We start from the raw sequence: 27,169 nt of genomic DNA, 5'->3' as shown, positions 1-27,169 counted from the left end.
TGCTTTCTCCCTCGTCTCGGGCTGTCTCTGCTGTGACATTCGCAGGTAATGATCTGTCCTTACATGCAAAGTTCAGGAGTCTCGGGCTGCCCAGGCAGCCAAGGGCACAGATGTCCAAGGAAGCTCTTTAATACAGTGTGCAGCAGAGCCCCAGGAATTTCAAGAGAAATCCATAGCTTCTCAAGGCAAGTCTGGATCCATGGGGGCAAAAACTACCTAAAAGTGTCTAAAGGACCAGCCAGTAGCAAGAGGAAAGTCGGGCTGGTTCCCCAGTAAAGCCCAGAACTGGCTTAATCCTTGTCCAGACCTGGTGGCCTTCAAGGAGCCAATTCTTCTCCTGAGCCTGAAAATCTGGATTTCCCTGCTGCAGTGGCTCCCAAACATCCTCCTGCAAGGCACTTAGCAGGCTGTATCTCTCAAGATGCCTAAAGCAATGGAGGGTATGAACCCTAAAAAGCAGCACAGCTCAGTATTTATGTCTAAAATCCAACATCAGAACAAGGTGTTGTGATCAAGCTTCTTGTCTGTTTTAAGGTTGGCGATTTCACACGATTTCAGCATGATGATTGGAAAGCAAAGGCCAAATATTTTCCTGTGATTTATTCTGCAATGATCTGCAGAAGTAAGAAGCATGCAAGTTTGCAGAATATGTAAGAAACTGCCGAGTGTGCCAGCTTAAACAGCTTCAGCAATTTGTTCCACTTCTTCCCAACCGTTGCACAGCCCAGAGCAGTTACAGGCGGCTCCACCTCTGCCCCGGTTGGTCTCTGGTGAAACTGGTTCTGTTCCTCAGAGTTTAAACCATAAACGAGTGGGGTAATTACTTCACTTCAATATTTATAGCTTTGTTGCCTGCAACTATGTTTTTGCCCAGCTCCGGGAACTGTGAGCGCTGGTCCGACGGCGGTGGGTTCATGCGCTTCCTCCCCGGCTCTTATGGCCTGAGCCCAGCGGATGGCAATGTTGGTAAAAGCTCATAGGAGATCAGGGGTCAGAGCTGCTTTACAATGCCAATGCTAACTCAAGTAAAGCTATGTTTCTCTTTAGCTTCAGCTATGCGTTTCCCTTTATGAATTCTTCTGGGCGTCCAACTTTTATAATGGTTCTGGTTTCTACTTTCCAATTCCCTCTCAGTGGCTGTCCTGCTAAGGTAACGTTATGCTTTCATGGGGACTGCCCCATGGCAGAGGCAATCTCAGTGGCAGTGGAGACCAGTTTCACCAAAGGGTTGGAATTTCAGCACGAAGACCTCGGACCTGGATGCCACCCTCGCTGGCAGACGCCGCACGGAGCAGTCCAGCAAGCCCTGCAGCATCCCCGCAGGGGCGTGCGACTGCACGGGCACAGATCCCTGTGCCGGGATGGTGTGTGAGCACGCATTAAAATGAGAACAACATGGTAAGAGGCATATTGGGCTACCATGCGCTAGCGTTTACCCTATTTCACATGTGTAGACAGCAGCCTTTGTGCAGCAAGGAAACGTTCTTCGGTCCTGTTTTGTAGTGGTACTAGCTAAATCTTCCATCCATGTTGGGGGTTTTCAACCACAGAATGAAATTAGCAGCAGTGGAGCATGGCCACATCCAGAGCAAGCACACAAACCACGGAGGGAAGAAGTGCTCAGCTGGGACTGCAGAGCAGAACAAGCTGGCAGAGCATTTCTCCCCAGCTGGAGCTGACACCCCAACTAACCTCTTTACGCCACCAAGGTTGGAGTTTATTAAAGACCATGAGTCAGCCAGACCTTGAGTATGAATCTCATTAAGCAGTAGAGCACTAACATGCCCTTGCTCCTAAGAAAGACTCTGTCTCCTACTTCTTCCAGTTCCCGGGTCCTTTCCCTTCCAGCGGGGACCTGTCTGACTTCATTTACCTTCAGGTTTTGGTCAGGTTTGTGCAATCTCCTTTTCCAGCATGATAAAAGGTGATAATGCACAGGAGAAATGTGGAACAACATGAAACTCCATGGGGACTCACACGTGGAGGGCAACAGCTTCCTGCTGGCTCTGCTGCATCCCCAGCAACGCCAGGACCTGGCTCCGCTGCGGCAGCAGGGAAAGTGGGGGTAAGGACAGTGTGAGCGAGGTCTGGCTCACGCTGTGGCTCGGGGCATTTTCACTCAGTCCAGATTTCTCTGGAAGCGCTGCGGCGTTGGTGTAGTCCTCGCGGTGTTTGCTAATGAGATATTTCTGTCCCTTACCTGTGAAGTGTGTGGTAGGGAACAGCACTTCTGATGTGGAAAGTGGCTTCCCAGGGCAAAACACAACCGCGGTGCTGACAGTGAGCCATCGCAAGGTCGGGGCTTTGCTCCACCAGCCCCTGTGCTGCGGGAGTCGGGACCAGACCGCCCGGCTCTGCAGCATCACAGCTTTGGAGAGAAAACCCCCGGAGCTGTGTGGGAGCAAGAGGCCAAGCCTCAGCAGCAGCACAAAGTTCAACACCGCTGTTCGTATCGGAGCCCTCCCTTCCAAAATGCAGCCCTGCCTGCCTCCTTGATAGCCTATGGGGCATTCCTCACAGCCCCCAGGTCTGGGATAAAGCCAGCCCTCTCCAGCAGCCCAGCTTCAGCTCCTGGGTGGACTTGGGAACTGTTTGCTGGGGCTGGAGACCTCTGCTCTGTCGCTGTTGTAGTGCATCTCTGAGCCTTTCTCCTCTGGACTTTAGTCTCCCCACCTGCAAAGTGGGGGACAGCAATTGCTTCTTACCCAGCCACGGGAAAATGAGGTTTAAACAAGCCTTCGTTACTGCCCCTTGGCCCCGGCCGGAGAGGGCTGCCAGTGGGAAGGGTGCTGTAGTTCCCAGTCGCGCAGCCGCAGGCAGTGACGCCTGGGGCTCCGGCTCACGGGCGGTGCTCTCCGGCGGTGATGCAGCTCCCAGTCGCTCTAGCGAGGACTGGCAGAATTTGTTTTCTCGCTTGTCCAGGGAGGAAACGCCTGCCCGGCATGCATGCACGCCTCCCTTGGCACCTCCGGGAGTATTATCCATTGTTGATATAAGAAGGGACGGGGCTGAAGTGGTGCGAGCTGCCCAACGCCTGCGGGGCATCTGCCCAGATGTGCAGGGGACCTCACCAGGAGAGAGGCAGCAGAGACTGAGTCCACTTTTCCTGTAACTGTGTGGAGCAGCAATGGGGGCAAAAGTGCAGCTTTTAGGAGGACGTGGCAGGTTAAGGTGAGGCTGCAGCGGGAGCCCAGGCTGCTGGGCTGGATAAGGCCCCCCTTTGCCCCAGGCGGCTCTGGCAAGGAGGGGAAGGGCAGCTTCGCATCTCTGTGTGTGGACCTGCTGCTCCACTCCTGTTTCTTATCTGTGCTTTCAAAGATTATACGGAAGCAGAAAATGAAAAAATTTAAATGTCACCACAAAACCCACTTTCTGCTCCTCTTGGTATTTTTTATTTTTATGACAGGTTTTTCAAAGCAGTGCAGCCTCCAAGTTTGGGGACTGCAGCAGCAGTCGCTGATGGTAGCCAGGCGAGGTAAATCCAGATGTGCCTGCTGGAGGACAGGCCATGTGCAGGAAGGAAAGTCCGGGGCACGGTGTCTTTTTAGGGCAGGAGAGAGCAGGGATTATTTACAGGTGAATCAGAGAAACTGCAGGTTGCAATATTTCATCACAGACCAGCTTTGCAGAGAAAGGAGTGGTGCTCTCTCTGCCCCTGTTCCCAGCGGTATCGGATGCTGCCTCCAATTCTCCCTTTGCAGTTTCATATTAAGTCACTAATTTCCACTTACCTGACACAAAGTTGTTTCTGGGAGCTGTTAACTGGTCCACATTAGAGAAGCGGACAAGGCGATGTGTGTGTAGGTGGCCTGTCCAGGGGGAAGATCGTGTACAAATGTGTGCATTGTTAATTATTACTGTGTTTTCTTATAGTTCAGCGGGGAGAGGTTTCTCCTGCCCGTTTGCTTGTTACTTGGCAGGCTCTCAAACCTGTGGCCGCCTTCTTCCCTGTCCTCTTCTGCCAGCTAATAAATGAATTTTTTGGAGGAAGGTGTTTTCAAGTTCACTGCCTCAAGTTCACAGCTTCTCTTCGCTGTTAATATGGCTGGATAATGGGATTGAACTTTGCCCAGGTTCCTTTTTTACCTTTCAAAGCACCAGTTAAAGTTGTGTTTTCTCCGATTTGCCCTCTTCTCCATCTCCTTTCTGCCTGGAGGGTTAGGTCCGAGGACAGAAGAGGAATGTAGAGACTGGCCAAGATGCTGCCCTGCTGGGAGCTGCAAATGAATAATCTGTGGTTTCAAGTGGAGATCCCTCAGGAGTCCTGCTGCTTGCTGGGACCACTCGCTGTCCTACGGGACGTCTGGCAAGCCCTTCTCCAAGCTGGGTGCAGGGAGCCCAGCCCGAGAGGAGCCATACCCGTCAAGGGACGTCAATGCAGCGCTGGCGGGACAGGGAGCATGGCACAAGTTGCAGCGCTTTCTCTTGTTCGTAAATGAACGTTTGCCAAAAATGTCCCGCTACTGGGGTTAGGCAGTAAAGGTGCATGAATTTCCTTCTTGTCCTTGAACGAGATCACATTGGTTCAGCAGGGATGCTGAAACCATCGTGCCTTTTGATGTGACTGCCACACTGGGCGGGCGGCACAGGCTTCGCCCGGAGAACTGCAGAAAGGATTTAATCAGGACTGAAATGCATGCTTCCAGCATCTTGTCTGGCTGCAGACGTCGTCCTGGTCTGATTAATCCTTCATATCTCACCAGCACTGCCCCATTCCTGCAGGTTTGTTGGTCCATCTGTAGTCAGTTGTGCAGAAGGGTTGTCGGCTCGGGATGCTGCTCCGGAGGGTCCCTCCTCCAAAGGTGGGAGCGGAGCCTGTGCCTGGCTGGTGAGGCATTGGTAGGAGAGGGAGAGAGATGCTGGGCAGCACCAGAGACTGCGCCCAGGGATGTTTCAAAGGCTGCCTGAGTCTAGCTCTGAAGATTCAGAGCTTTGCCTGGAACCACCTGCGGTTCGGGCACAACGCTGCTGCTGGCTCCGGCGTGCTCAGGTTTGGGTGGGAGGGGAAACCTGCCTGCCCCTTCGGCAGGAGGGTGACCATGGGCAGATGGGTGGGAAGAGGCTGCTGACTTAGGGAAAGACGGATCAGCTTCACATCTGCCTCAGCTCCTCCAGAGGCAATTTCTCCAGCTGATGAGCATATTTCTGTATTTAACACTGAACCTTGGCTGTTCTGCTGAGCTCAGCATCCCGCTTCCCAGGCTGGGAGCAAGGCAGCAGGCTGTGACTGTTGTTAGATGGATGAACAAACCCAGTAACGGCCCCAGACTAACAATGTCACCCAAGCGATCAAGTCCCACAGCAGCCAGATAACTGCCTTGACAAAGGCAGACGCTGCCCGCGCCTGGCCGAGAGCGGAGCAGGGCGTGCGGGACGTTGCACACGCAGCCGACATCGACCTGCCCACTGCCCGTGGGAGAGCAGAGCTGGTCCGTGACGTGCAGCTCGTGGCCTCAGACACAGGCAGAGACTCACCTCAAATAGAAGGGAAAGAAGGACCAGAGAAGTCAGACCTGAGTGAGAACCGAGGGATTTGGCACGAGGAATTATCCCAGTGGAAAACAAAGTAAAAGGGAAAAGCTGCTTGATTTGCTCAGAAGTAACATTATCCAGGGAGACAGCAAAGACGGCTCCGGCAGGGAAGGTGCTGTGCGTGGCTGTGCCGAAGCGAAGGCTGCTGGCAGATGACTGCGGAGCTCTGTGAAGAGGTTATGCTTTTAAAATCCTGGGATATAAATCTATGCCACGCAATTGCACAAGTCCTCTCCGAGCCCCTCGGGGCTCTGTATCGTAACGTATTGCCGGGCTTCACAGCCCAGAGATTTAATGTGTGTGGGGAAGTGTCCAACGCCCATACATCATCTGGGTAGTTGGTGGGAGGCGCGTCCCCAAGAGCTGGAAGAAGATTGCTGCCAAAAGGCGGAAATTTTTTGGCCCATTAACAAAGCTCATGTTAAGAAATACAAACTTGGTGTAAAGATGCTGACGGCCTGCAGGAACATGGGGGAAGAAAGCTGAAAGGCTCTGAGAGCACAGAAGGTTGATCAAGGGCCAGAGCATAGAATGGGCTGTGGACATGCCCCAGAGAGGTGCAAGAACAGCAAGTTGGATGAAGAGCCGTGAAATGTGGGGTGTACATAAGAGAAGATGGGCACCCCTTGGCTCCTGCTGGGCTTCCTGAGGGGAGCAGGCTCCGTTGTTGGGTTGGAAGCAATATGAAATGCAAAGCGGGATGCCTTTCTGCACCAGGTACAAGCCCACAAGGTGCTTCCTTGCTCCCGTTCGTGATGGAGCATCTCCAGCCAGGTCCAGCTTCAGAGCAAAGTCCTGACCCTGCACCTTCACACCTTTGCAAAAGTTCGCTCTGCAGATCTCCCTGTTTTGCCCAGACCCTGTGCCATGAGGACATTCCTGAAGACAGATTCCTCAGCTCAGGCCCATCGTTTGCTGTTGGGTGTTATAACTTTCAGTCAGATATTCCACGGCACGCACACAGCTTCACACAGGGACGGGGGCTCCCGAAGAGTCTGCAGAAGAAATGTTGTCAGTCCCTGAAACCCACTTTCATTTTAGAGCTTTGATTTCCGCTCCCCCCCCCCCGCTGCAGGTTCGAAGGCTCTGCAATCACTGATGTCTGCACCTCGGCATCCAGCAGCAAATGCCTGAGCTTGAAAAGTGAGTTTGTCTCCTGACACTGAGCCCCCATCCAGCCCTCAAGATCAAAGTCAGTGCTTTAAACTGCAGCAGTGGAATTGCAAAGCCTCTGCAGAGGGTCTAAGGTTTGCATGCACAGAACTTTTTTCCAATAGCTTCTTTCCTTCTCTGAAAAAATGGAGTATTTTGCCTCTTTTCCATTTCCTCTTCCCCCAACAGCCTCACCCTATCTGGCTTTTAGCTTCAAAGTGCCCTTAGATCTTAAATAAATTTGATCTAGAGCCACAAATACTTTATATCATGTTCTTTTGGAAGCAGGGCCAGCTCATGGCTGGAGGGAGGTGGCGGTGGGAGGGAAGGCTGCATTTCTGGGACCCTATTTCCCTCAATGCAGAGGAAAGGAATAGAGATGTTGGGTTGTTTTAGAAGCAAGAACTTATCAAGAATTTTGATAAGTTTATTGATAAGCTTTAAAAGTATTAGTAGGAATGCGCAAATAAAAGCGGGGATATGTCTGTCATTTAACCCCACACACTTAGGTCTTCAGGTCGAGGAGAGGTGGGACAGTAGGTCCTGTGGCCTGAGTAAAGATTTGCTCTCCAGCAGCAGGGAAGGGGTTAAATTTTTACAGATTTTCTGGACCTGTAACAAGCCTTTGGAAATGCTGGGGAAAGGAGACTCCAAGGAGACCTGTGCTCACTGTGCAGATGGTCTGGGGGCCGAGCGTGGAGAGCAAAGCCGTGGTAGGGGTTTGCTCTCTGGCTGGGACTACCTCGCCTCCCTCCCGCTCCCCAGCTCTGAAACACTGATTTCTCTCCCTCCTCCTCAGGGCTCAGATGAATTTGACCCCAAGAAGCTGTTTCATCCACAGGACTCCCCCTCCCGTGCTTCCCACTGTCCTGGTCTGCAGGTTTCCATGCAGCATGAGGAGCTGAGGAAGGGCAGCCTGCAAACGGGGCAACCATGCCACTGCTCGTCCCTGGCCGCTTTGCAGTCACTGATGGGCACAGCCAGGCTGCCAGGGGACAGCCCCCGCAGCGGGAGGACCTGTGCCCAGGGTGGGCTGCACAGCACCCCTCTCGTCCTCCTCTCTCCTCGCCCCCCTGGGCCAGGGGCAGGGTGTGCACGGTGGGCAAAGGGACAGGGAGGGAGTCCCAGACAGCATGGGGATGGAGACAGGGGGGCCACAGCATCAGTGGGGAGAGAGGAAGACCCCTCCCCCTACCCGCAGCCCACCTGGACCCCAGCCCACAAAGTCTGAGTATGCTGACGTGTGCTCGGATGAAGGCTTAGGGGTGGTGTCTGCCTTGTCCCCACTGGGGCAGCGTCCCTGTGCTGGGATGGCTGACCGGGGCATGTAGTGCAGGGATGGGGCAGAGCTCCCGATGGATGCCACCACTGCATCGTGTCCATCCGGACACGGGTGGGTGCAGGTACTGACTGCAAATCCAGCAGAGGGCCCTCTCGGGGAGGAAGCATCCTTCCTCTTCCTCCACCTCCTCCTCCTCCTCTTTCTCCTCCTCCTCCTCTTTCTCCTCCTCCCCAGGCTGCCCTGGGCTCCCCTGGGGCGTGCACCCCAGGGTGCCCCACGCTGCTCCCGGGGTGGGGACCGCAGGCGAAGGGCTGCACCCTCCTGGTGAAGGATTCATTTCCTTCTCTTCTTTCCTCACCATACACATCCCCTCGCTGGATTTTATGTGCAGAGCCCCAGGCAGGCTGCGAGGTGCTGCAGAAGTGCCCGACGGCCGCTGCACCGGCGCCTTCCCCGGGACGGCGATGGCCGCCCAGCGCGGGGCTTCCCGGGGACCGGTGACTACCTGTAGCATCCCTGGGGCGTGCGCTCCCGGGAGACATCGGTGCCTTCGCGTACGTTAGCAGGGGAGGACCCGCAGCATCTCCACGCTCCCCTTCCCGCCTCCCTCTGCCGCCCAGCAGCCCCGACCTTTCCAAGCCGTTCGGGGCCGGGGACTGCCCTGCCAGCGGCTGCGGACATGAGGCGGCTCCTGATCGTTCTGCCATCGCTTCTCTACGCTGCTACAAGTAAGTGGCTGGCTGCGCAGGTCACACCATCCAAAGTGGGGAGGAAATCAGGCCGTTTGACCGGGGGTGTTGGGGGGGTTGCAGAGAATTTTGTAGTGGGATTTCGATATAGATCCTGGCACACAGCCCAGGGATGCCGGCTGCCTGAAAACAGCCGTGCTCCGCCGAGAAAGTGCTGTCCTGTGAAGAGAGTTTGTGTGCCTGGTAACACTGCGCTCTGCACTGCTTACTGTTTGCTTTTCTGGGCATCTGTGTTACCTGTACACCCAGAGATAACTGCAAATTGTGATTCTGCCTTTTATTCAAGAGAAGAGAGAGCGAGCAGGGGAGTGGAGGGGGAGCAGATGCAGCCGCTGCGCCGATGTTACGGTCTGAAAGGGGAGGGAGCGGTGGACAGGAGCCGGACTGAAAAGCAACACTTTTTGCTGGAAGTTAGGAAGGGGGCTGGTGGAGAGGCAATAGCTCTGTGCTATTTCCATTTTACTCTGATTTGCTGTGGTTTACTTTTGTGAATGGCAATGCAAATTGTTCCCTCCCTGCCGGCCCTGTGGGAGAGAGGAGGGGTTAAACCTTTCTCTCCAATCAAACAGTTAATTGTTTGTGTCTCCTTTAGAGTGGTTTGCTTTAGGTGCAGCTCAGCCCACCCCAGTACGGGAAGTGTAAGGGGAATTGTGTGCGGTGTGCTGTGAGAAGGGGATTGCAATCCCGGGCGGGGGGCGGGGGGGATGCACCGTGGTGCGGAGAACCTGGGCGCTGGAGACGAACGGGACGGGCGATGCATCCCCCCGGCCACGTCCTGTAGCTCTAGAACTTTGCTGGCAGAACCTCCACGGTTTCTTTGCAGACGGAGGCAATGCAGACCGAAGGCATGTTTCATTTAGCCTGTTAGTTTCTAGAGAATATGGTCACGGCTGCTTTCTTGGCGATACGTGGGCTTCGTTTACAATCCTGGGTGGCCCTCGTGAAAAGTGGAGGCAGATGCCGAGCTCAGTCCCGGCTACATTTGGCCGCCTCCTCTGGCTGTGCTCCCTTCTGTGGCCCTGCAGAGCCGGGGCAGGCAGCTCCCCGCTGCTGCACAGTGCCCGTGCCCACCCCGTCCCGCCTCGGCCAGGAACGTCCCGTATCTAACAGGCTGCTTCGGCTGCTTCGTCCGAAAATCACCTGTCTTCTCAGCGTTTTACCTTGCCTGAAACACGCCCTTTTCCTCTGTTTTGGTTTGGTTTTGGTTTTGGTTTTTTTTTTCATTTCACCGTCTCCTCTCTTGTCTCAGGTTGTTCTCTGATTTCTGTCCTGCACAATCCCTGGTTGCTCTAGCCCTGGGGGGGTTAATGCAGAGCGAGGTCCTATGGGGGTGGCTGGAAAGCATCAGTTTGGCTGGGAATCCGGGGCTTGAGCGTCATTCCTGAAAAAAATAGAAGATATCTGTGTTTATATGTATAAATATATATATCTATAAACTCTTCCCTCTTGGTATTTACATAGCTCCATATGCGGATATGCTCTCTGCAATAGGGACCTGGAGGCTCTGGAAAGGTTCCCGTTGCCTTCTGCGGGTCCTACATAAATTCAGACTAAGAAAACAGCCAGAAACCTGCGTGGCATGACAGTATGCAACAGAGAGCCTCCCTGGATAACTAGAAAAGGAACCAAGACAGGGAAGAAATCCCTCTGGAGGGACTCGAGCTCAGGTCTGAGGGCTGGGGTGAGTTGCGTCTGCACTCGCAGGACTTGGAGAGGGTAAGGGACACGCTTCCCTCCACTGCTGCTGCGGTGCTGGGTTTAGTGTATAAAACTAAATCTTGCAAAATCAATTCCCTTTCCAGCTCAGTTATAATTAACAGGTAGAAGTAAAAGATGGATTTTCTCTTTTCCCCACACCCCTGGTTTTCAGCAGCAGCCCGGCCCTGCTCGGTCTGACCGCCCGGGAAGAGGTGGCCTGGGTCACGCCATTGCCGGAGGAGATGCCTCGGAGTGAGGTGTTATTCCAGGCACCGGCTTCGTTCCAGGTGAACCATTTCATGCTGATGGTGACGCTTCTGCTGCTTCCCAGCAGGATGGAGGTTGGCACCTAGGAAGTCCTATTCATTTTGGAGCTATGCAGGCAGGGAAGGCCATGCACAGGGTCACGCACAGCTGGTAGAGCCTTGCTCCTCCAGGAGCCCGTGCCAGGGAGCAACGCTGGCTGGCTCCGTCCAAGGGCACTGCCTACCCTTTTCTTACTTTCTGTTGTATTTCCATAACGTTCCCCCTTCCAAAGCTGATGTAATCTGGAGAGCACCAGCCCTCACCACACCCCTCTGAGCTTTGGGTGGACCAAAATTTACTCTTTACGAGTAAGAAACTGCGGTGCTAAGCGACTTGCCCATCATCATGCAGATCTCTGTCTTTGTCTATCCTCTTGGGGAGGTTTTGGCTTCATAGAACAGAATCACGCCCAGAAGTATTTAAAGTCACTGAGACTCTGCACTAACGAGAGGTCTTGGATGAGGCTGTCCAGTAACGAGCCACCCCTGGGCAAATTCCCCGGGAAATGCCCCAGGAGCAGGAGCTCACCTGAGAGAAACGGCCACGTGCCGGCTCATGTCTTCCTTCTTTTAAATGTATGTAACATTGTCATGGCACTTGCAGGCTGGGAAGGGAAGACCTCCGGCACAGGCAGCAGCCCTCACCCGCATCTCCGGTGACTTGTCTTGTCACGTCGTGTTGTGTACTCACACAACCTCGACTCGTGTCTGTTGTGTAATCAGAAGAAAATAGATGTTCTTGCTTCCAGCTAAAGGAACAAAAAATCACATGTAAATGAATTTTCAGTGATAAATTTTTGCAACATTTAATAGCAGATATGCTTTTTCATGTTGTAGGCAGAAAGTAATTTGTTTGACATATGTTCTGTGTTTCAGCGTTCTGCAGTAGCACGTGTGATACCCCCGTGGGTTTACACACATCTAATATGAAAGTAGAGCCACAAGCATTTGTAAAAATCTAAAATTACCTCTTCGTTTGCAAAAAGACTAGTCAAAAGCAGGCACTTCCAAAACAGAGATCTCTGGAAGTCCAATGTACTATACAAGCTGTACTAAGACTGCAACCCAGATTTTTCACTTTTAGGTAAAGGGGACACGGCCCTTTCTGGCAGTGCGGGGCCCCCAGCACTGGAGCTGCCCGCAGGGTCGGGTCAGCCCAAGGGGTCCCCAGCCGGGGAGGGAGAGCTGCCCCCGGCCAGCGGCCTCCAGCCAATCTTATAGAAACGGGGTTTCCCTTCGTGCCCCGGGCTGCCCCGTGGGGTCCCGGCTGATTCAAGGTGGGAGACGAAGAGGAGCAATAGCGTGGGTCTGTTAAAAATGTCACTTGGACCCGCTTTATGGCTTCAAGTGGACAGAGATCCCTTCCAGAGGTGCTTGGGATGGCTCCAATCTTCAGGAAAGATTTATGGAGCCACCATAGGTTCTGTCCCAAATCTTAAAACACTTTGAATCATGGTGATTAATTCCATTGGGTTTTGCGTGGATTTGGAGTCTTTGTTCTCCGCAGAACAAACACCCCAGATGTGTCAGTAAACCCCGGGGAAGGCTTGCGGGCCCCCCGGCCGGTCAGAGATGTCCGGGCAGGGATTCAGGCAGTGCACGCTGTTTATGTCGAGCTCAGCCAGCTATTGCAGAAAGCGGGGCTATTTCTAGTCTAATGGAAAACTTCCTCAGGCCCAGGCACGACCTGTCTGCGGGAAAACCGCATTGGAGTGGACGGGGCACCCGTGGTTCGGCTGCCGGGCCGGCCGGAGGGGACCGTGTCCACGCGATGCTGCCCGCCGTGCCTTGCGAGCCCCCACCAGTCACCCCGGCATCCTATCCACTCCCGCACCACGCCGCAGTGCTTGCTGATGGGATGGTTAACGGGGGGCATGTGTGAGTGAGGCAAAGTGCTTTTAATTATTGCATGCACCATTAGCCATTAATAGCCTGGCAGTTGGAGAAAATCCTGAGCGACAAGCTGGGCCCCCCCAGCCGTGTTTCCCCCGTGTGTGACGGCTGCCACTTCCCAGGGCACTGATCAAAGCAGGCTATGGAAACGTTTAGCTGGATCTGAAGCATGCCTCTGCCATGGATAATTGCAGGATATTAATGAACAGGGCCCTGCAGCTGGCTGGCTGTGACGGCTCTGATGGAAAGGGCTCAGCAAAAGGGGAGCCCGAGCTGCCAAGACAGCTTTGCACCCAGGGATGGGGCTCTGCCTCGGGGACGGGAGTGGCCTGGGGACGCTGGGGAGGAGGGATGGGATGGCCCATTTGTTGGGGCTCTCCGTTTCCATGCACTCCTCAGCAGAACTGCCTCTGCCCGGGTCTCCTGCCTCCACCGTGGTGTTTTGCCAGCTAAAAGTGCCCCGAAAGCAAGGTTTGGGGTCCTTCCTTTGCCCTGGGGCATGCTCGTGCCTCCTCAGTGGTCGCGTCAGCTCACGCTTGCTCCGGCCGGAGCGGGGTCTTGCGGGGCATAGGTGTGGCGTTGCTGGTCCTCAGCAGCAGCACAGGCACCCTTCAGCCCCCCGGCCCCGCTCTGCCCCAAAGGTCACCAGAGCTGGGCACAAAGCGGGATGCGGTCCCTGGACCTCAGCACCCAAAGGCGACAGCGCAGCATCTGCGAGGGGTCCAGGGGCGGGAGGTGCTGCCCCAGCACTGAGCATCTCCTCTTCCTTCGGCAGAGCCTCCTCTGACCCACTCCCGGCGGGACGGACACGCGTGTCCCTTGGGGCAGTTTCCCTGCGGCAACCTCTCCGTCTGCCTGCCCCAGGCCCTGCACTGCAACGGGGAGGGTGACTGCGACAACGGAGCTGACGAGGAGAACTGCGGTAAGCAGCAAGCCCCTTGCCGAGAGGGATGCCCTCAGAGCGAATAACCTCCGGACCTGGGAACGCCAGGATCCAGGACCACGAGTGCACTAGAGCAGAGCTTGCTTTTCCCCTGGGAAGCGTGAGGAATCCTGGATCTGCTCCGTTATCCAGCCTCTTCCCCAGCTCTTGCATTTGCATGCCATCCCGCACAGTGGCCATGTGTGCCCTGGGGAGGAGCTCATCCTCAGGGATTCTCCAGGGCTGGGGTGCAGGAAAACTCATTGCTACAAGGCTGGGGCCGTTATTTCTGGGCCGAGGTGGAAAGGCAGCGGAGCAGAGGGGCTCTGCACTATCAGTCCGGACATGTGGGTTCAGCAGATTTAAAGACACAAAATTAGTTCCTTTTTTCGCACAATACACAGTGCCATTGTGGAGCTCTTTGCTCAGGGATGCTGAGTCTAGGAGTGTAAATGAGTTGGAGGCTGGACAAATTCATATCCTCTGGGAGATGGTTAACTGAGTTGGATGCAGCGTCTGGCTTGGGATATCCTTAAAGCGGGCTAGGTGGGATGCTAGGAATAGAGGAAAGACAACTATTGTGGCTGCGCTTGGAGATGCACCACGGGCTGGATGAACCCCTGTTCTGCCCCAGTACAGCTGTGGGGCTGGAGCCAGACCTCAGGCTTTGTGCGATCCAGCACCCTCTCCTGAGGCTGCCGGGGTTTTGCTCCGCGCCGACGTTGGTGCACAGCAGCCGGTGCCTCTAACGGTGTCCCCGCTCTCTGCCCTGCAGTGGATGACAGCGGCTGGCTGCAGATCTTGGGCAACATGCTGGCTGCGAGGAGCAGCAGGATGGCGGTGGAAGAGGAGGGTGACGCCTGCTGTAAGCCGTCCTCCCCGGGGCCGGGCACCCTTCCCCACCCCGCGGGTCTGCGGGCCCCCTGTGCCTCCCCTCAGCGTGTCCCCTCTGCTTGCCCGCAGGGCTGGAGCTCTTCCCAGAGCGGTGCCGGTGCTGGGGAAGGGCTGTAGACTGCACCGAGCAGGACCTCGCCACTGTCCCCTGGGTCTCCTCCAACGTGACCAGGATGTGAGTAGCGGTGGGTGCACGCACCCCTCTCCCCCGGGAGAGGCACGAGCGGGGCATGCACCGCCACCCGGCAGGAAAACAAGCGTAGAGGGAAGGAAATAAAATCCCTGGCTTTTACTTGTTGTCCCTGTTGTCTCTGTCCCAAAGAAGCCAAGAGGCCTTTCCGTGCCAACAGACCCCTCTCTGCTGAGTTTCTGCTGCTCGCTGCAACCCTCCCACAAGCAGCGTTGAGCTGGGAGCAGGGAACGGCCGGGTCCTGCCCGGGGTGAAGACGAGGGAGCCTGCCTTCACTGCCGAGCCTCCTGCTGAGGTGCACAGGGCAGGGCCAGGCCTGGGGTGCCCTTTGTACAGAAAAAGCAAGGGCTAGGAAGGGAGGAGAGTGCAAAAAAACTTGTCTGTAGCAAATAAGGCTTGCAGATTGGGAGGGCAATTAGCAATGTAGTGTTAATGAACAGCAGCTGCCTTGCATTTTGTTTGCATTGCACGAGAAGGGGAGGGTCTAGTCCTCGCTGTTCTCCTTTGATAAAGCCCTCTCCTCTGTCCTAGTCTGCTGGCCCTGGGTTTGATTTTTTTCCTTCTGTTTTCCTGCTAGGGACCTGAAGAAAAATAAAATCCATTCTCTGCTGGACAATCAGTTTGCCAGGTACAGGAGGCTGAAGAAGCTGTGAGTATTGCCTTTCTTTGTCCTGCTCTCTGGCTTGTTTGTGGTGAAAGGGGAGAGCAGTGGATGCGCAGGTCAGCAGCAGCGGGGCCACGTGTAGAGGAACAAGTGTGTGCACTTGTCGGGACAGCTTTGCTTGGGACAACGCGCCCTGATGGGACACTACCTTTGTCCAGAGAGCAGCCGTTCCAGCTCCTGGAGCCGGTGGTGCCCACTGGAGTCAGCAGGCGCCTGCTACCGGCATTGCAAGCTCCTGACGCGCTGCCCCGCTGCGCCGCTCCCCACGGGCGGGCGAGCAGGTCGTGGAGCAGCGCCCGTGTTGGCTGATAACCGCCCCGTATGCACGGCGGCATGAGATGCCTCACGAGCGAGCTGCCCTGCTCTGGAGAGCTCGGACCCTTTGGTCGCTCAGCCCATCACCTTTCTAGGCTGCTGCACCGGGTGTTCTGGGAGGGACCCAGCGGAACGGGGTGAGGGGGAGAGGGGGGCTTGCTCTCGTGGGTGGGACGGCAGCTTCATACAGCAATAACCACGTGAAGCAGATCGCAGCAGCCACTTGTGACCGTCGGGTATCCGTACTTTCAGCTTCCTTCCCTTTGCATGGAGTAAATGAGGCAGAGGGGGAAAACAGCCTCTTCAGGGTCGCTTGAGACAAGGAGCCCGCAGCAGAGCAGGGGCTGCAGCCTGGACCTCCGTCCCCGAGCACGGACAGCCGGTCCGTGATGCTGGGCAGGCAGCCACCAGCCCTGCGAGCCATGTGGCTGGTGTCCTGCAGATGTGGGGACATCCCATGGACCCTGAGAATCCTTTAGAAGACATACTTCTTCGATCTCTTTTTTGTTCTTTTTTTTTAAAATAGGTTTTTGCAAAACAACAAGATCCGGTCGATCTCAGCCAAAGCCTTTGCTGGACTTTCTCAGCTTAAAATGTTGTAAGTAAAGGTGTCTGCGTTAGGGGGCCCTGGGGAGGGGAGCCCTGGGACGGACACCGTCCTCTGCTCCTCTTGGCATGAAAGCTCACAGCACAGCCAGGTTCTGAGCTCTTTTTCTTGCTCCTGCAAGAGCTGGTATCAAGCATGCTTTAAGCTGGAGTTGCATGTATTTTGTGTGAACGTGGAGCAGAGCAGAGCCATTTCCCCTTCTACAAACAGGGCTGTTCCCGTCTCCACATTGTCCAGCCTGAGTTGGGACCCTGTGTGTGAGCTGCTAAGGGAGATGGTCCCGCAGGCACCCAAAGCCGGGGGCCATGGGCAGCTCAGGAAGAACAGCTTTAGCAAAACCGGGTTTAATTGGCAGCGGTGTCTGAGGATCGCTCTCCTCCTCTGCACTGGTTCCAGGTTCCTCAGCCACAACAGGATCACGCAGCTGAAGCCCCGAGTTTTTGAGGACCTGCATCGCCTCGAGTGGCTGTGAGTTCCTCTGCCGGTCCCAACAGCATCAGACGTGACTGATCCCGACTCTTCCTCGCATTTACCATCAATTCATTTCCTTGGGGGGGGGGGGAAGTGGGCATGATGGTTTCAGGGGGTCTGTGATAACACGCCCATGCTGGGGGCTGCGGTGGCGAGGGGTGCGATGCCTGGCTGGGTCCTCCCCTCCCCGCCTTCCCCGCCAGCCCTGGGGACCAGGGCACACTCGGCCTCTGCTCTTTTATGAAACTCCTATTTGAGTTTCTCTCCTCTGTTACTGGGGTCAGATTTAGCACAGACTGGACGTGGTCTCGTCCGAAACCTCAGTATGGCCGGCTGGTCCCCGCGGGGCTCGCCATGCCACGCTCCCCGTGCCGGTCCGGAGCAGCCGCGGCAGCGGCCGGGCGCGGTGATGGGCTTCGTGCAGAGGCAGCCTCAGCGCCCGGGCTGGAGCACCCGAGGTTTGTGTATAAGAGGCTTTAAGTGCGCTGTTAAACACGGAGATTTGCAGCTCCATCACCTTGAAAAATATACGCCTAAACTGAAAGTACAGCTAATCTCCTTCCCCTCTGTTTATTCTCAAAGGCTTTCTTTGATCTGGGCCCACGCGGTGTGTGGTTTTACGCACGGAGCTTATAAAGGTTTCGCTACAGAAAAGAAACCGTAAAGGGCACTTTGCAAGATGGTTCGTTCCTGTTCTGCCTTCGCAGGAGCAGCGCGGGCAGCACTGCCACCCCCGGCTTCCCTCCTCTTACTTGCCGTGGGACCAGCGCAGTTGTTCCTTAAATCAAAGAGGGAAAACAGAAGGATGAGCAGCTCACAGAGGGTGGTCTGTGGTGCAAACAAGCCAGAGGACTTTTGAGAAGCCAAGCACGGCCCTGAATTCCCCAAATGGTTTCTAATTTATCTTTATTTCGCAGCAGAAGAGAGGAGAAATCCAACAGACCCTGACTGTGAAGGAATCCAGACTCTGCAGCTGGATCTAACGCTCCAGCCAGGGCTGCCTGGGCAGGATTCAAAGGGGGGAACGGCCTTCGGAGGGGGGCAGCCCACAGCCCCCCACCTGGGGATGGGTGTCCATGGAGGCTTGCAGGGGAGAAGGGACAGAGCCCCCTCCCGCCGGGGCAGCATGAGTGCTAAATGCGGGGGCTTCCCCTGCCTCCTCGCCCTCGCCGGGTCCCCTCGTCTCACTTCTCCCCTTCTCCTTCCAGGATGCTGGACAACAACAGGATTGCCACGATCGTCCCCAGGACGTTTGCAGGGCTGAAGTCTCTGTATTTCCTGTAAGTAGGGGTGGGAGCAGCCCTCTGCAGGGTTTGGGGGGACCCCGCTTCTGCAGGTGTCTGTCTGGCACCTCCTGCACCCTTTCTCCAGGCAGCTTCTAGCCTTTTTCCGGGCAAGTCAAGGATGCTGTGGCTTCCTCGCCCTCCCTGGAGCACAAGGGGTGATGGTACGAGGGAGATGTCTGTCTCGCTCCCGTTTCCAGGAGCTGCCGGGGATACCTGACCTGGCGGAGCCTTTGCTGGTGCCATCTCTGTGCCACCCCCTGCCTCTCTGTGCCATCTCCTGCTCTCAGCACACTCTGCTTAAAACCAGGGTTATTGCTTTTGCTTGGGACAGGGAAGGCATGTCCCCGGGGAGTTTGGCCTGAGCCTCAGCACTTACTGAGGAGCAGGACGGGTAGCAGTGCCCGCGGTTTGGGTTGCTGCTTGTTTTGCTCGAGTCAGCAACTGCAGCGATGCTTTCCCAAACGACTCTGGGTCTGTGGCCCAGACCCTCTGCTGGGTGTTTTCACACCAGGTCATCTCGAGCCAAGGGGGTTTTAAGGTCCAGCCATTTCCAAGATGGACGTACAGGATAACAAATCTGCTTTAACCGCCATGAAAACAATTTTGCAATCGCTATGAGATGACTTTAACCCCCTCTCCATAGTCCAGAATACAGATTGGAAACCTTGGCAGCAGCCTGGAGTCAGCGTTAGGGGAGAAGTTTGGCTGTTACACTGGAAAAAACACGTGTGTGTGTGAGTGCCCACTGACCACGTCTGACCACGTTTTAAGCTGTATTCCTGGGTGTACACCTGCAAGGAGAGTGCTTCAGCCACGGCTGCTGCTCCGGGCTCGCACCATCTCTGCTGGAGATGTAACTGCTGGAGTTGGCTGTAAAAGCCTGAAAGTTGGTTTTGGGGGTGTGCAGGACTCTGGGACGGGGGAGCCATCGGCATGGGGGGGACCGAGGGCAGCTGGGGCTGGAGGCAGGTTTGGGGAAGAGGGGCTGTGACCCCGCGATTTTGCTCCTCTGCAAAACCTGGGTAGCACTCAGTGTCGAGAGACCCGTCCCTGCTCTGTCCCCTGAGGAGGAGCCGTGTGGGCTGCGGGGGACAGCCCTGGGGGGACGGAGCTCCCCTCAGCCACGCATTGCAGGCAGCAGCACTGCTCTGCTCGCTGACGGACTCTGTTTATCGTTCTGCATTTTTGTTAGCAAATCAAATAAACTAAAACTGCGGTCACAAAGCGTGCAGTGAGGAACACTGTGCACACAGGCACGTGCAAAAGTGCTGGGAAAAACACCAGCGGGAGTTCAGGCTATAAATTTGCCTTTACTGGCTGTCACTCTGGGGTCACTTGCTGCTGCTTTCACGCACCGTTCTCCTGGTGACGTGCCCGTCACAGCTCACCGGAGAGCATCTCCTGCAGCCACTGAATGTGCCCTGTATCGTTACTTTTACATCTTTCCCAGAGAAGGTGGATGAAGCTCGGCACTGCCGTTAACAGCCGCATGTGCCCGGCCTTTGCCTGGGGTGGCGGCAGCTGAACTCGCTCTCTGGTTTTGCGTGGCCGTGGCTGCTCTGCTGGGGTACGCGGAAGCTGGTGCAGCCGCACCCGCGCTGCTCTGGGCTGGCTGCTGGAGGCACCACTGCCCTGGGCTCGTCCCTGGGTATCTGCGCGAGCAGCCCACAGAGTGCAGATGGCCCCCCAGGTGAGACCATGGACCAGCAGAAAGCCCTCGTGAAGCACCGCATGGTCCAGGAGCAGCAGCAGGACCGTGCCCGTGCACAGGGTTGTGTCCCGGGCAGCCGTACGGTGCCGTGACCCCGTTTGTCCTTATCGCCTCCCGACCAGGTACATGCTGAACAACTCTCTGACTCAAATACCCAACGCCTCCCTCTGCGCGGAGATGCCGAAGCTCAGCTGGCTGTGAGTACCCTGCCCTGCGAGCGAGGCCGGGCTGCCTGCGGGTGGGCAGGGGCTGCTGCAGGCACCGGTCCCGCTCCCCGGCCGGGCTCCTGGAGCAGAGGAGGGGCGGAAAGGGCTGGGAGCATCCCGATGGGGATGGGGAGGGGGGCGGCTGGTGGGGAAGGGGCAGATCATGCTGGGCAGCCCCCAAGCATGGCGGGGATGCGGGGGGAGAGCCCGGGGAAGCTGCAGCCACAATTGCCTTTCTGCAGGGAGCTGGAAGGGAACAGGATCCGGGCGGTGCACAGGGCTGTCTTCCAGGAGTGCCACGAGTTCACGGTGCTGTGAGTACCTCGGGGGCCCAGCCGTGGCCCCGCGTGCTGGTGGAGACCCTGTCCCCTTGCGGGGGGGATAGCCAGCACTCGGATGGGCCCCCCGTTTCCCACTGCTCTGGGCTAGATAAGGGGCTGCTGTCTCGTTTAATGGTTTCAGCCCACATTTGTACACAGCATCAACAGTGCGGTCAGCTTCGTGAGTTTTGTAGGGACTTGATCAGGGGCCCCAGCGCCTTTTTCAGGGGCTCTGTGCTGGAGGATGGCTAACCCTGTGTTGGGGAGCTGGTGGGCTCATCCCAGAGCCCTGTCACCAGCCCGTGGGGGCTGCCCAAATCAAATGGGGACCTTTTTCAGGTGGGAGATAGTGGCAGGACACGGCATGGAAAAAGCTTCTTATGATGTGTGAATACCAGAGCTCACAGCCCAGCCAGACCCTTCCGCTGGCATCCAAATCCCCTAAAAATATCCCTGAGGAAGGCCATAAAGCTTGTGAGCCGGCTCTCCATGTCAAAGAGCATCTGCTTCCTCCTCTCCTGCCTGGAGCCTGCTCCTGCCCCATTCCCTCCTGGCCCCGGGGCTGAGCTCTCGCCCAGGGACCCTCCCGGAGCTGACAAAGGCAGAGGATTCGCATCGACGATGCACAGGCCTCTCCCAGGGTCTACTTTTCCTGCACATGAAGGTCATATATCTCCCAAAGAGATATATACGGCCCCTGGAGCCCCAGGAGGTAAGGACAGGAGAGTTGTGCACCATGCAGACGTTATCCGTGAGCACAAGGTGCCTGTAGCCACAGGGTGGTGGCAGAAGAGCAGAATTGGGGTGGGGAGCCAAGCCATCCCAGGGCATGAGCAATCATGGCCAAGCCATCCCAGGGATCGGCAATCATGGTTACCCGGGAATGCATCGCAGGACCCTGCGCCAATGCTGCCGGATCAGAGTAAGCAAATAAATCCAGGGCTTATCTGGACAGTAGCTGATGTGGGGCTGGGATGGGATCACCTCTGGCAGGAGCTGCTCTCCCCTCTCCTTCCCCAGACATAATTTTTCCGCGAGGCGCAGCAGAGCATGCCTCTGCCCTGAGGGCAGACGCAGCAGCAGCCCCGAGCAGGAGCGGGGTACGCAGCCGTAGTGGCAGAGCGGAGGCATTGGGTGCTCCGGTCTCGCTCCCTCCTCTCGCGTGGAGTTCTGCAAAATGCTCTTCAACTCCCTGCAGCTCCCACCGGAGGTCCCAGCAGGTAATAGGGATGCTGAGCAGCGTGTTTGAAAGTCAGGGTAGAGTTGCACCCCGCGCCCACCTCGTGGTCCCTGGCTGGGCAGTGAAGAGCAGCCGTCCCAGGCTGGCCATGGAGAGGCGGAGATGTGGATGGGGCGAAGATCCCCTTTGCAGTTTACCTGGTGGTCCCTGGGGACCGACCTTGGTCCTCCTCTGACCACTGCCCCCACACAATGTCTCTTGAGGATGAGCACTTTGGAAAGCTCTGCTGTGACTTTCCAGCTGAAGATTGCTGCACAAAGACCCTGGTCCCCCATCCTGCCTTTCCTGGAGAAGCCCCGATAGGCATTAAATCCCCAAAATGTACACCACTACATCTTTTCCTCCAGCGAGAGCTGCCTGCAGAACCCGGTGCTGGGTGGGTGAGCTTCCGCCCCGGCGTCCATCCTTCCTCCCCCAGCCGAGCCCCTGGCCTTTGATCAGCAGCGTGTTTCCCGGGGCTGTTATGGCACTGCCATGGAAACGTCCGTACGGGCAAGACGGACGGTGTAAACATGCCCCGCCGGTGACACCGGCGCAGGAGACAGCTTTGCAAGCAGAGGCAGCAGCTGAGACAGGGACCTGTGTTCAGGCTTTGTGCAAAAAGCCATCCTGGCCGGACTCCCCCATCTCCCCCCAGCCTGCCCAGCCTCGCCATGAGCAGTCGGGGTCTGAGCTCAGCAGAACCTGGCTGCTTGGTTGAACCTCTGCCAAGGAGCACTGTCCCTGGGTCATGGCACTCACGGGGTCTCCCAGCACCTTCAAGCATCTGCCATCCTGCAGGGCTCTGCTCCTGCTGCTCTGACACCGTTTGTGTTTCTTGGTGCACCGTTCTGGGTTTTTACTTCTGAGCCCTTTAACCAGCTCTGCTCATCTTCCATACTTCTGATGGGCTCTTCTCTGAGCTGTGAGCTTCTGCGAGATGGAGCCTTGCACCTGAGAGACGGGCTCTGGCTTAGACCTCCCCCACAACAGCGGAGCATTTGGCTGCTGGACGTGGCGGCTGTGGCTCGGTGCATTTGGGAGGGATGGGGCAGGGCTGGGTGCACCCCGCGGGTGAGCCCCGTGCAGCGCCAGCACCTCCGGCTGCTCGCAGCGAGGTCGGGCGGTGCTCCCGAAGGGTGTGCGGGGCTGTGCCGTACCCACGCGCTCTCTCCGCTTCCTTCTCCTCCAGCATTCTGCGCAGAAACAAGCTGAGGTGGATCCAAGACGGGACGTTTTCCAGGCTGAACAGGCTGCTGGAGCTGTAAGTTTCCAGCCATCGCCTGCCCCGACCCCGCTCTCCCGCAGGCAGGGGCTGTGCTGGGGGCAGGGGTGGGGGCCTTGCTCAGGACCCTGCTCTGCCCCTGCCCGGGGCACCTTGCTGCTCAGCACCCCCGGGTGCAAGGCTTGGTGCCCTCAACCGCTTCTCAAACACCGCTCTCCTCCGCACAGCGACCTGTCGTCCAACAGACTAGACCAGCTCCCCTCCTCTCTATTTAATGGCCTGGCTCAGCTCCAGCAGCTGTGAGTACTGGGGCTGCACTGCCCCAGGGGTGCCCCTGCCCCCCTGCAAGTGGCAGGGGGCCCTGCAGGACCTCTGCACCCCCTGCATTGTATTGGGTGGATGTCCTTGCTGCACGGTCTGTTCGCTCACCAGAGCCATGGTGGCCCCAGCAGGACGGGCTCATTCCCGGTGGATCTGCCTGCATCCCGGTGCCATCACAGCCTTTTTGCTTCAGGGCTGCAGACCCGTCCCGGGGGAATGGGGAGTGCTGGGAAAAGCCATAGAAAGACACCCCTTTGCCCTTGCTTCCAGCTACTCTGATAGCTTCCAGGTGGGAAAAACTCCAAAGGCTTGTCTCTTTTTCCAGGAATATTTCCTACAATCCCTTGAAAGAGATCTTCCCCGACCAGTTTGAGAGCCTGCCCCAGCTACGGTCTCTGTGAGTCCTGCAACATCCCCGACCCTACAGCGCTGCCTCCGCCTGCGGCAGCCCCAGACCCAGCCCGGGGCTGCTCACAGCATCCCCTGCACTGGTTTCCTTTTGCAGGAGCTTGGAAGGGCTGGAGATCCCCAACATCCACAACCTGACCTTCCAGAAGCTGACCAGCCTCTCCCACATGTGAGTCAGGGGAGCAGGCGGCTGCTGCTGCCCCGGCACCCGTGCCCGGGGGTGCTGGGTGCGGGGAGGGAAACTGGTTCACTCCTACGCCGGTGAGCAAGCTATTTCAGCCTGCTGGAAGCCCCGAGCTTGATGATGCTGTTTAAATGCCCCCGGGGCAAGAGGGTCTCTCCTAGCTGGGGCTTAGAGCAAGGGGAGCATTGTGCCCATCCAAAGGGAGCAGTTTGCAGAGCCACGGGCGCACGTGCGATGCAAAGCGTGATCTGCATTTCTTGCGTAGGTGATGTGAGCAAGGTAGACTGTCAGGCCGAGGCATGCCAGGCTGTGTGCTGAAACTCTGGTTAAGCAATCACGTGAGAGGTCCTTTTGCTTGGGTCTGAGATAATGGCCCAAGAACCCCAGAGATGTGCAGACAGACAGGCTGGGCAGGCATCGCACACAGGGTGGAAACAGGACCGCGCAGCCAGCTGTGCGCGCTTCAGCTTCTCTTTGGAAGGAGGAAAGAAAAACCTCATTAATTTTCTCCAGATGCACATTTTAAAGTACCTGTAATGAAAGACACTGTACATCTTCCTCTCCGTAATTGGTCTGTTTGCACTATAAATATGGTACATTTTCTACCTGACTTGCTAATAAGCAATCATTTTCTCTCCTCTTATCTATAATTAAGCAGAAATGAGCCTCGCATTGCAATTTTGTAGTCATTTTCTAATGCAGAGTTTTGCTAAGCTTATATGGGTTGGCTTTTATAAGGTTTGAAAAGATTAATCTGAAATAATATGCAGGGTAAAAAATGTGAATCCCTGTTAATGGAACTTGAAGGATTTGAATAAGGGATTGATTTTTAAATGTTAGTTTGTGAGAATCATGGGTTGGAGGAAAACACTCTTGTATTTATCAGTCGACAGTGCTGAATAGTGGCAGATTTAGGAGCGCGGCTGTGGTACATGATCCAAAAAGCACTGGGGTGCCTCCAGCCGGTTTTGCAAAGCCTTCGGGGTGTTGCTTATTCAGTGCAGCTCTGTGCAGACGGGGAGCGCCTCGCTCAGCTCCGTCGCCCTCTGTCCCCCGCAGATCCTGGCCCCGGGGGCTGTCACAGGGAGGGCTGTGTGCTGGCATCGCCCTGTCCCTGCTCCCACCCTGCGCTGCTGCCGCCTCCTTCCTCCCCCTAACCTCCCCAGCTCCTTCCCTGGTCTGTGCAAGTCCCCAGGCTCCTGGCTAGTGAGGCGAGGGGGCTCTTCTCCACCCCGACAGGGAAAAATGTGGCCGCGAGGCTGGAGGGAGCTGGCAGGGGCAGGCAGAGCGCGGGCCGTGGGGCAGGGGGCTGTGCACGCTGCATCATGTTTGCTCCCGGTCCCGGTGGCAGCCAGGAAACCTTCCTCCCTGACAGCTACTTCAAGAAGTTCCAGTACTGCAGCTACGCGCCCCACGTGCGCAGCTGCAAGCCCAACACCGACGGCATCTCCTCCTTCGAGAACCTCCTCGCCAACATCATCCTGCGCATCTTCGTCTGGGTCATCGCCTGCCTCACCTGCTTCGGCAACCTCTTCGTCATCTGCATGCGGTCCTTCATCGTCACGGAGAACAGCCAGCACACCATGGCCATCAAGTCCCTCTGCTGTGAGCTGGGTGGCGGAGGGGCAGGGACCAGTGGGGGGCTGCAGAGGGGACCGGGGCGGATGAGCTGCCCACCAGCATCTCCCCAGGGAAGACCTGTCTACTGATGCCAGCCCTCTCCAGCGCAGCCAGGGCCCGCTTGCTGCCATCTTTCCCTTTGTGCCAATGTCAGATGGGTTTCTGAGCATCCCTCTGTGCCTGGGGCACCTCAGCCCCTGCCCTCAGGTCTGTGCTCACAGGCACCAGCAGGCAGCTCTTGTATATTTTTTTTTTTATATATATATATGCATAAAGCCAAAGGCTGCCCAGTTCTATGATGGGCCGTGGCATTAATGCAAAGGGCTGCATTTGCCCACTGGTGCTTTTTTCTCACCTTGTCTCCCCCCCAGGTGCAGACAGCCTGATGGGCATCTACCTCTTCATCATCGGAGCCTTCGACCTCAAGTACTCGGGCGAATACAACAAGCACGCGCAGGGCTGGATGGGCAGCCTGCAGTGCCAGCTGGTGGGCAGCCTGGCCATGCTCTCCTCCGAGGTGTCAGTCCTGCTGCTGACCTACATGACCCTGGAGAAATACTTCTCCATTGTTTTCCCGTTCAGCCACCACAGAGCTGGCAAGCAGCAGACCGTCTCGGTGCTAGCGGCCATCTGGCTTCTGGGCTTCTCCCTCAGCATCATCCCCCTGTGGTGCAAGGAGTCCTTTGGGAACTACTACGGGAGGAACGGGGTGTGCTTCCCACTGCAGTCCGACCTGGGCGAACGGCCCAGTGCCCGGGGCTACTCCGCCACCATCTACCTGGGTAAGGCCACCTCGGGACTTGGGACCCAGGGATGGGGACGGTGTGGGGCAGGACGGGCTTCCCTGGTGGGAGCGGGGCTGCTCAGCCCAGCCCTCCCCTCCAGGGTGCCATGACAGCCCGCATTGCCTCCATCAGTGGGATGTCTGACTTTACGGGGTGCTGCCATCCCGCTGGGACCCTGTAAGACCGGGGTGCCAGCTCTGCCCTCCGTCCTGGGCTGGGGAGGGTCCCTGCTCCAGCCTGGTGCTGTGCCCAGCCTCTCCCCAGAGCTGGCCAAGGCCACGGGCATCGCTGGGCTAAGGCTGGATTCAGGACTAACCGGGGCTGCTGAGGTGTCTCTGCCCCCTCTAGTGATAAAAGCAGGAGTCGTCCTGCTGCTGCCGGCCACGCTGCTGATCCCAGCTCGCGAGGTTTGCCCTTTGGCTACGCTCAGAGCGAGATTTGTTCCTCTCCAGGCTTGAATCTTGCAGCCTTCATCACCATTGTCTTTGCTTACTCTGGCATGTTCTACTCCATCCACACCACTGCGTCCAAAACAGCGGAGAGAGGCGTCTGCTCCCGGGAAGTCGCCATCGCAAAGCGGTTCTTCTTCATCGTCTTCACTGATGCTCTCTGCTGGATACCCATCTTCCTCCTCAAGCTGCTCTCCCTGCTGCAGGTGGAAATACCAGGTGAACCCCCACTCCCCACAAGGCCCCAAAGCAGAGCCCACCGCTGGCTGCTGCCCGCCATGAGTCCCTGCGTCGGGGACCCCTCGATGTAGGTGCTGCTGAGTTTGGAGCTCTCTTCGCCCACGCATGGGCTGCAAGGGGAGATGGACAGCGTTAGTGGTGTCCCTGGGCCCCTGCCTCCCCCCAGGGAGCAGCAGTCGTGACCCCCCGTGGGGGGGCTGCCCTCCCAGCCATGAGCCCACGAACGGCATCGCCCCCCTTTGCTGCGTGGGCTGGAGCGGGTGGGCTACCCCGGGCAGGGACAGCCCCCTCGGCTGCCTAATGTCGTGTCCTTGTTGGCACAGGCACCGTCGCCTCCTGGGTGGTCATCTTCATCCTGCCCATCAACAGTGCCCTGAATCCCATCCTCTACACCATCACCACCGCCTCCTTCCAGGAGAGGGTGAAGGGCTGTTTGCAGACCAAGCAGCTGGAGCTGCACGGGTCCCGCAAGAGCGTTACGCTGCCGGCCAGCAGCGCCTGACCCTCCCGGTGGCACAAGG

At 56.9% G+C, this 27,169-nt stretch overlaps 1 protein-coding gene across 1 annotated transcript; it reads left to right on the top strand.

Annotated features, from left to right (window-relative positions):
* Nucleotides 1-8,645: 8,645 nt before the first annotated feature.
* Nucleotides 8,646-27,161, top strand: LOC142087557 (relaxin receptor 1-like). The gene is made up of 18 exons (XM_075161886.1): nucleotides 8,646-8,694; nucleotides 13,387-13,533; nucleotides 14,309-14,398; nucleotides 14,497-14,602; nucleotides 15,195-15,266; nucleotides 16,123-16,194; nucleotides 16,600-16,671; nucleotides 17,883-17,954; nucleotides 19,794-19,868; nucleotides 20,120-20,191; nucleotides 22,609-22,680; nucleotides 22,869-22,940; nucleotides 23,288-23,359; nucleotides 23,468-23,539; nucleotides 24,930-25,159; nucleotides 25,546-25,956; nucleotides 26,412-26,627; nucleotides 26,972-27,161. The coding sequence occupies exons 1-18, from the start codon at nucleotides 8,646-8,648 to the stop codon at nucleotides 27,148-27,150; spliced, it is 2,151 nt and encodes a 716-aa protein (XP_075017987.1). The 3' UTR covers nucleotides 27,151-27,161.
* Nucleotides 27,162-27,169: the final 8 nt, after the last annotated feature.

This window comes from Calonectris borealis, chromosome 13 (assembly GCF_964195595.1).
Source record: "Calonectris borealis chromosome 13, bCalBor7.hap1.2, whole genome shotgun sequence".
NCBI classification, from domain to species: Eukaryota; Metazoa; Chordata; class Aves; order Procellariiformes; family Procellariidae; genus Calonectris; species Calonectris borealis.
The sequence above is the reverse complement of the archived record's forward strand: the minus strand, read 5'-3'. Positions and strand labels throughout refer to the sequence as shown.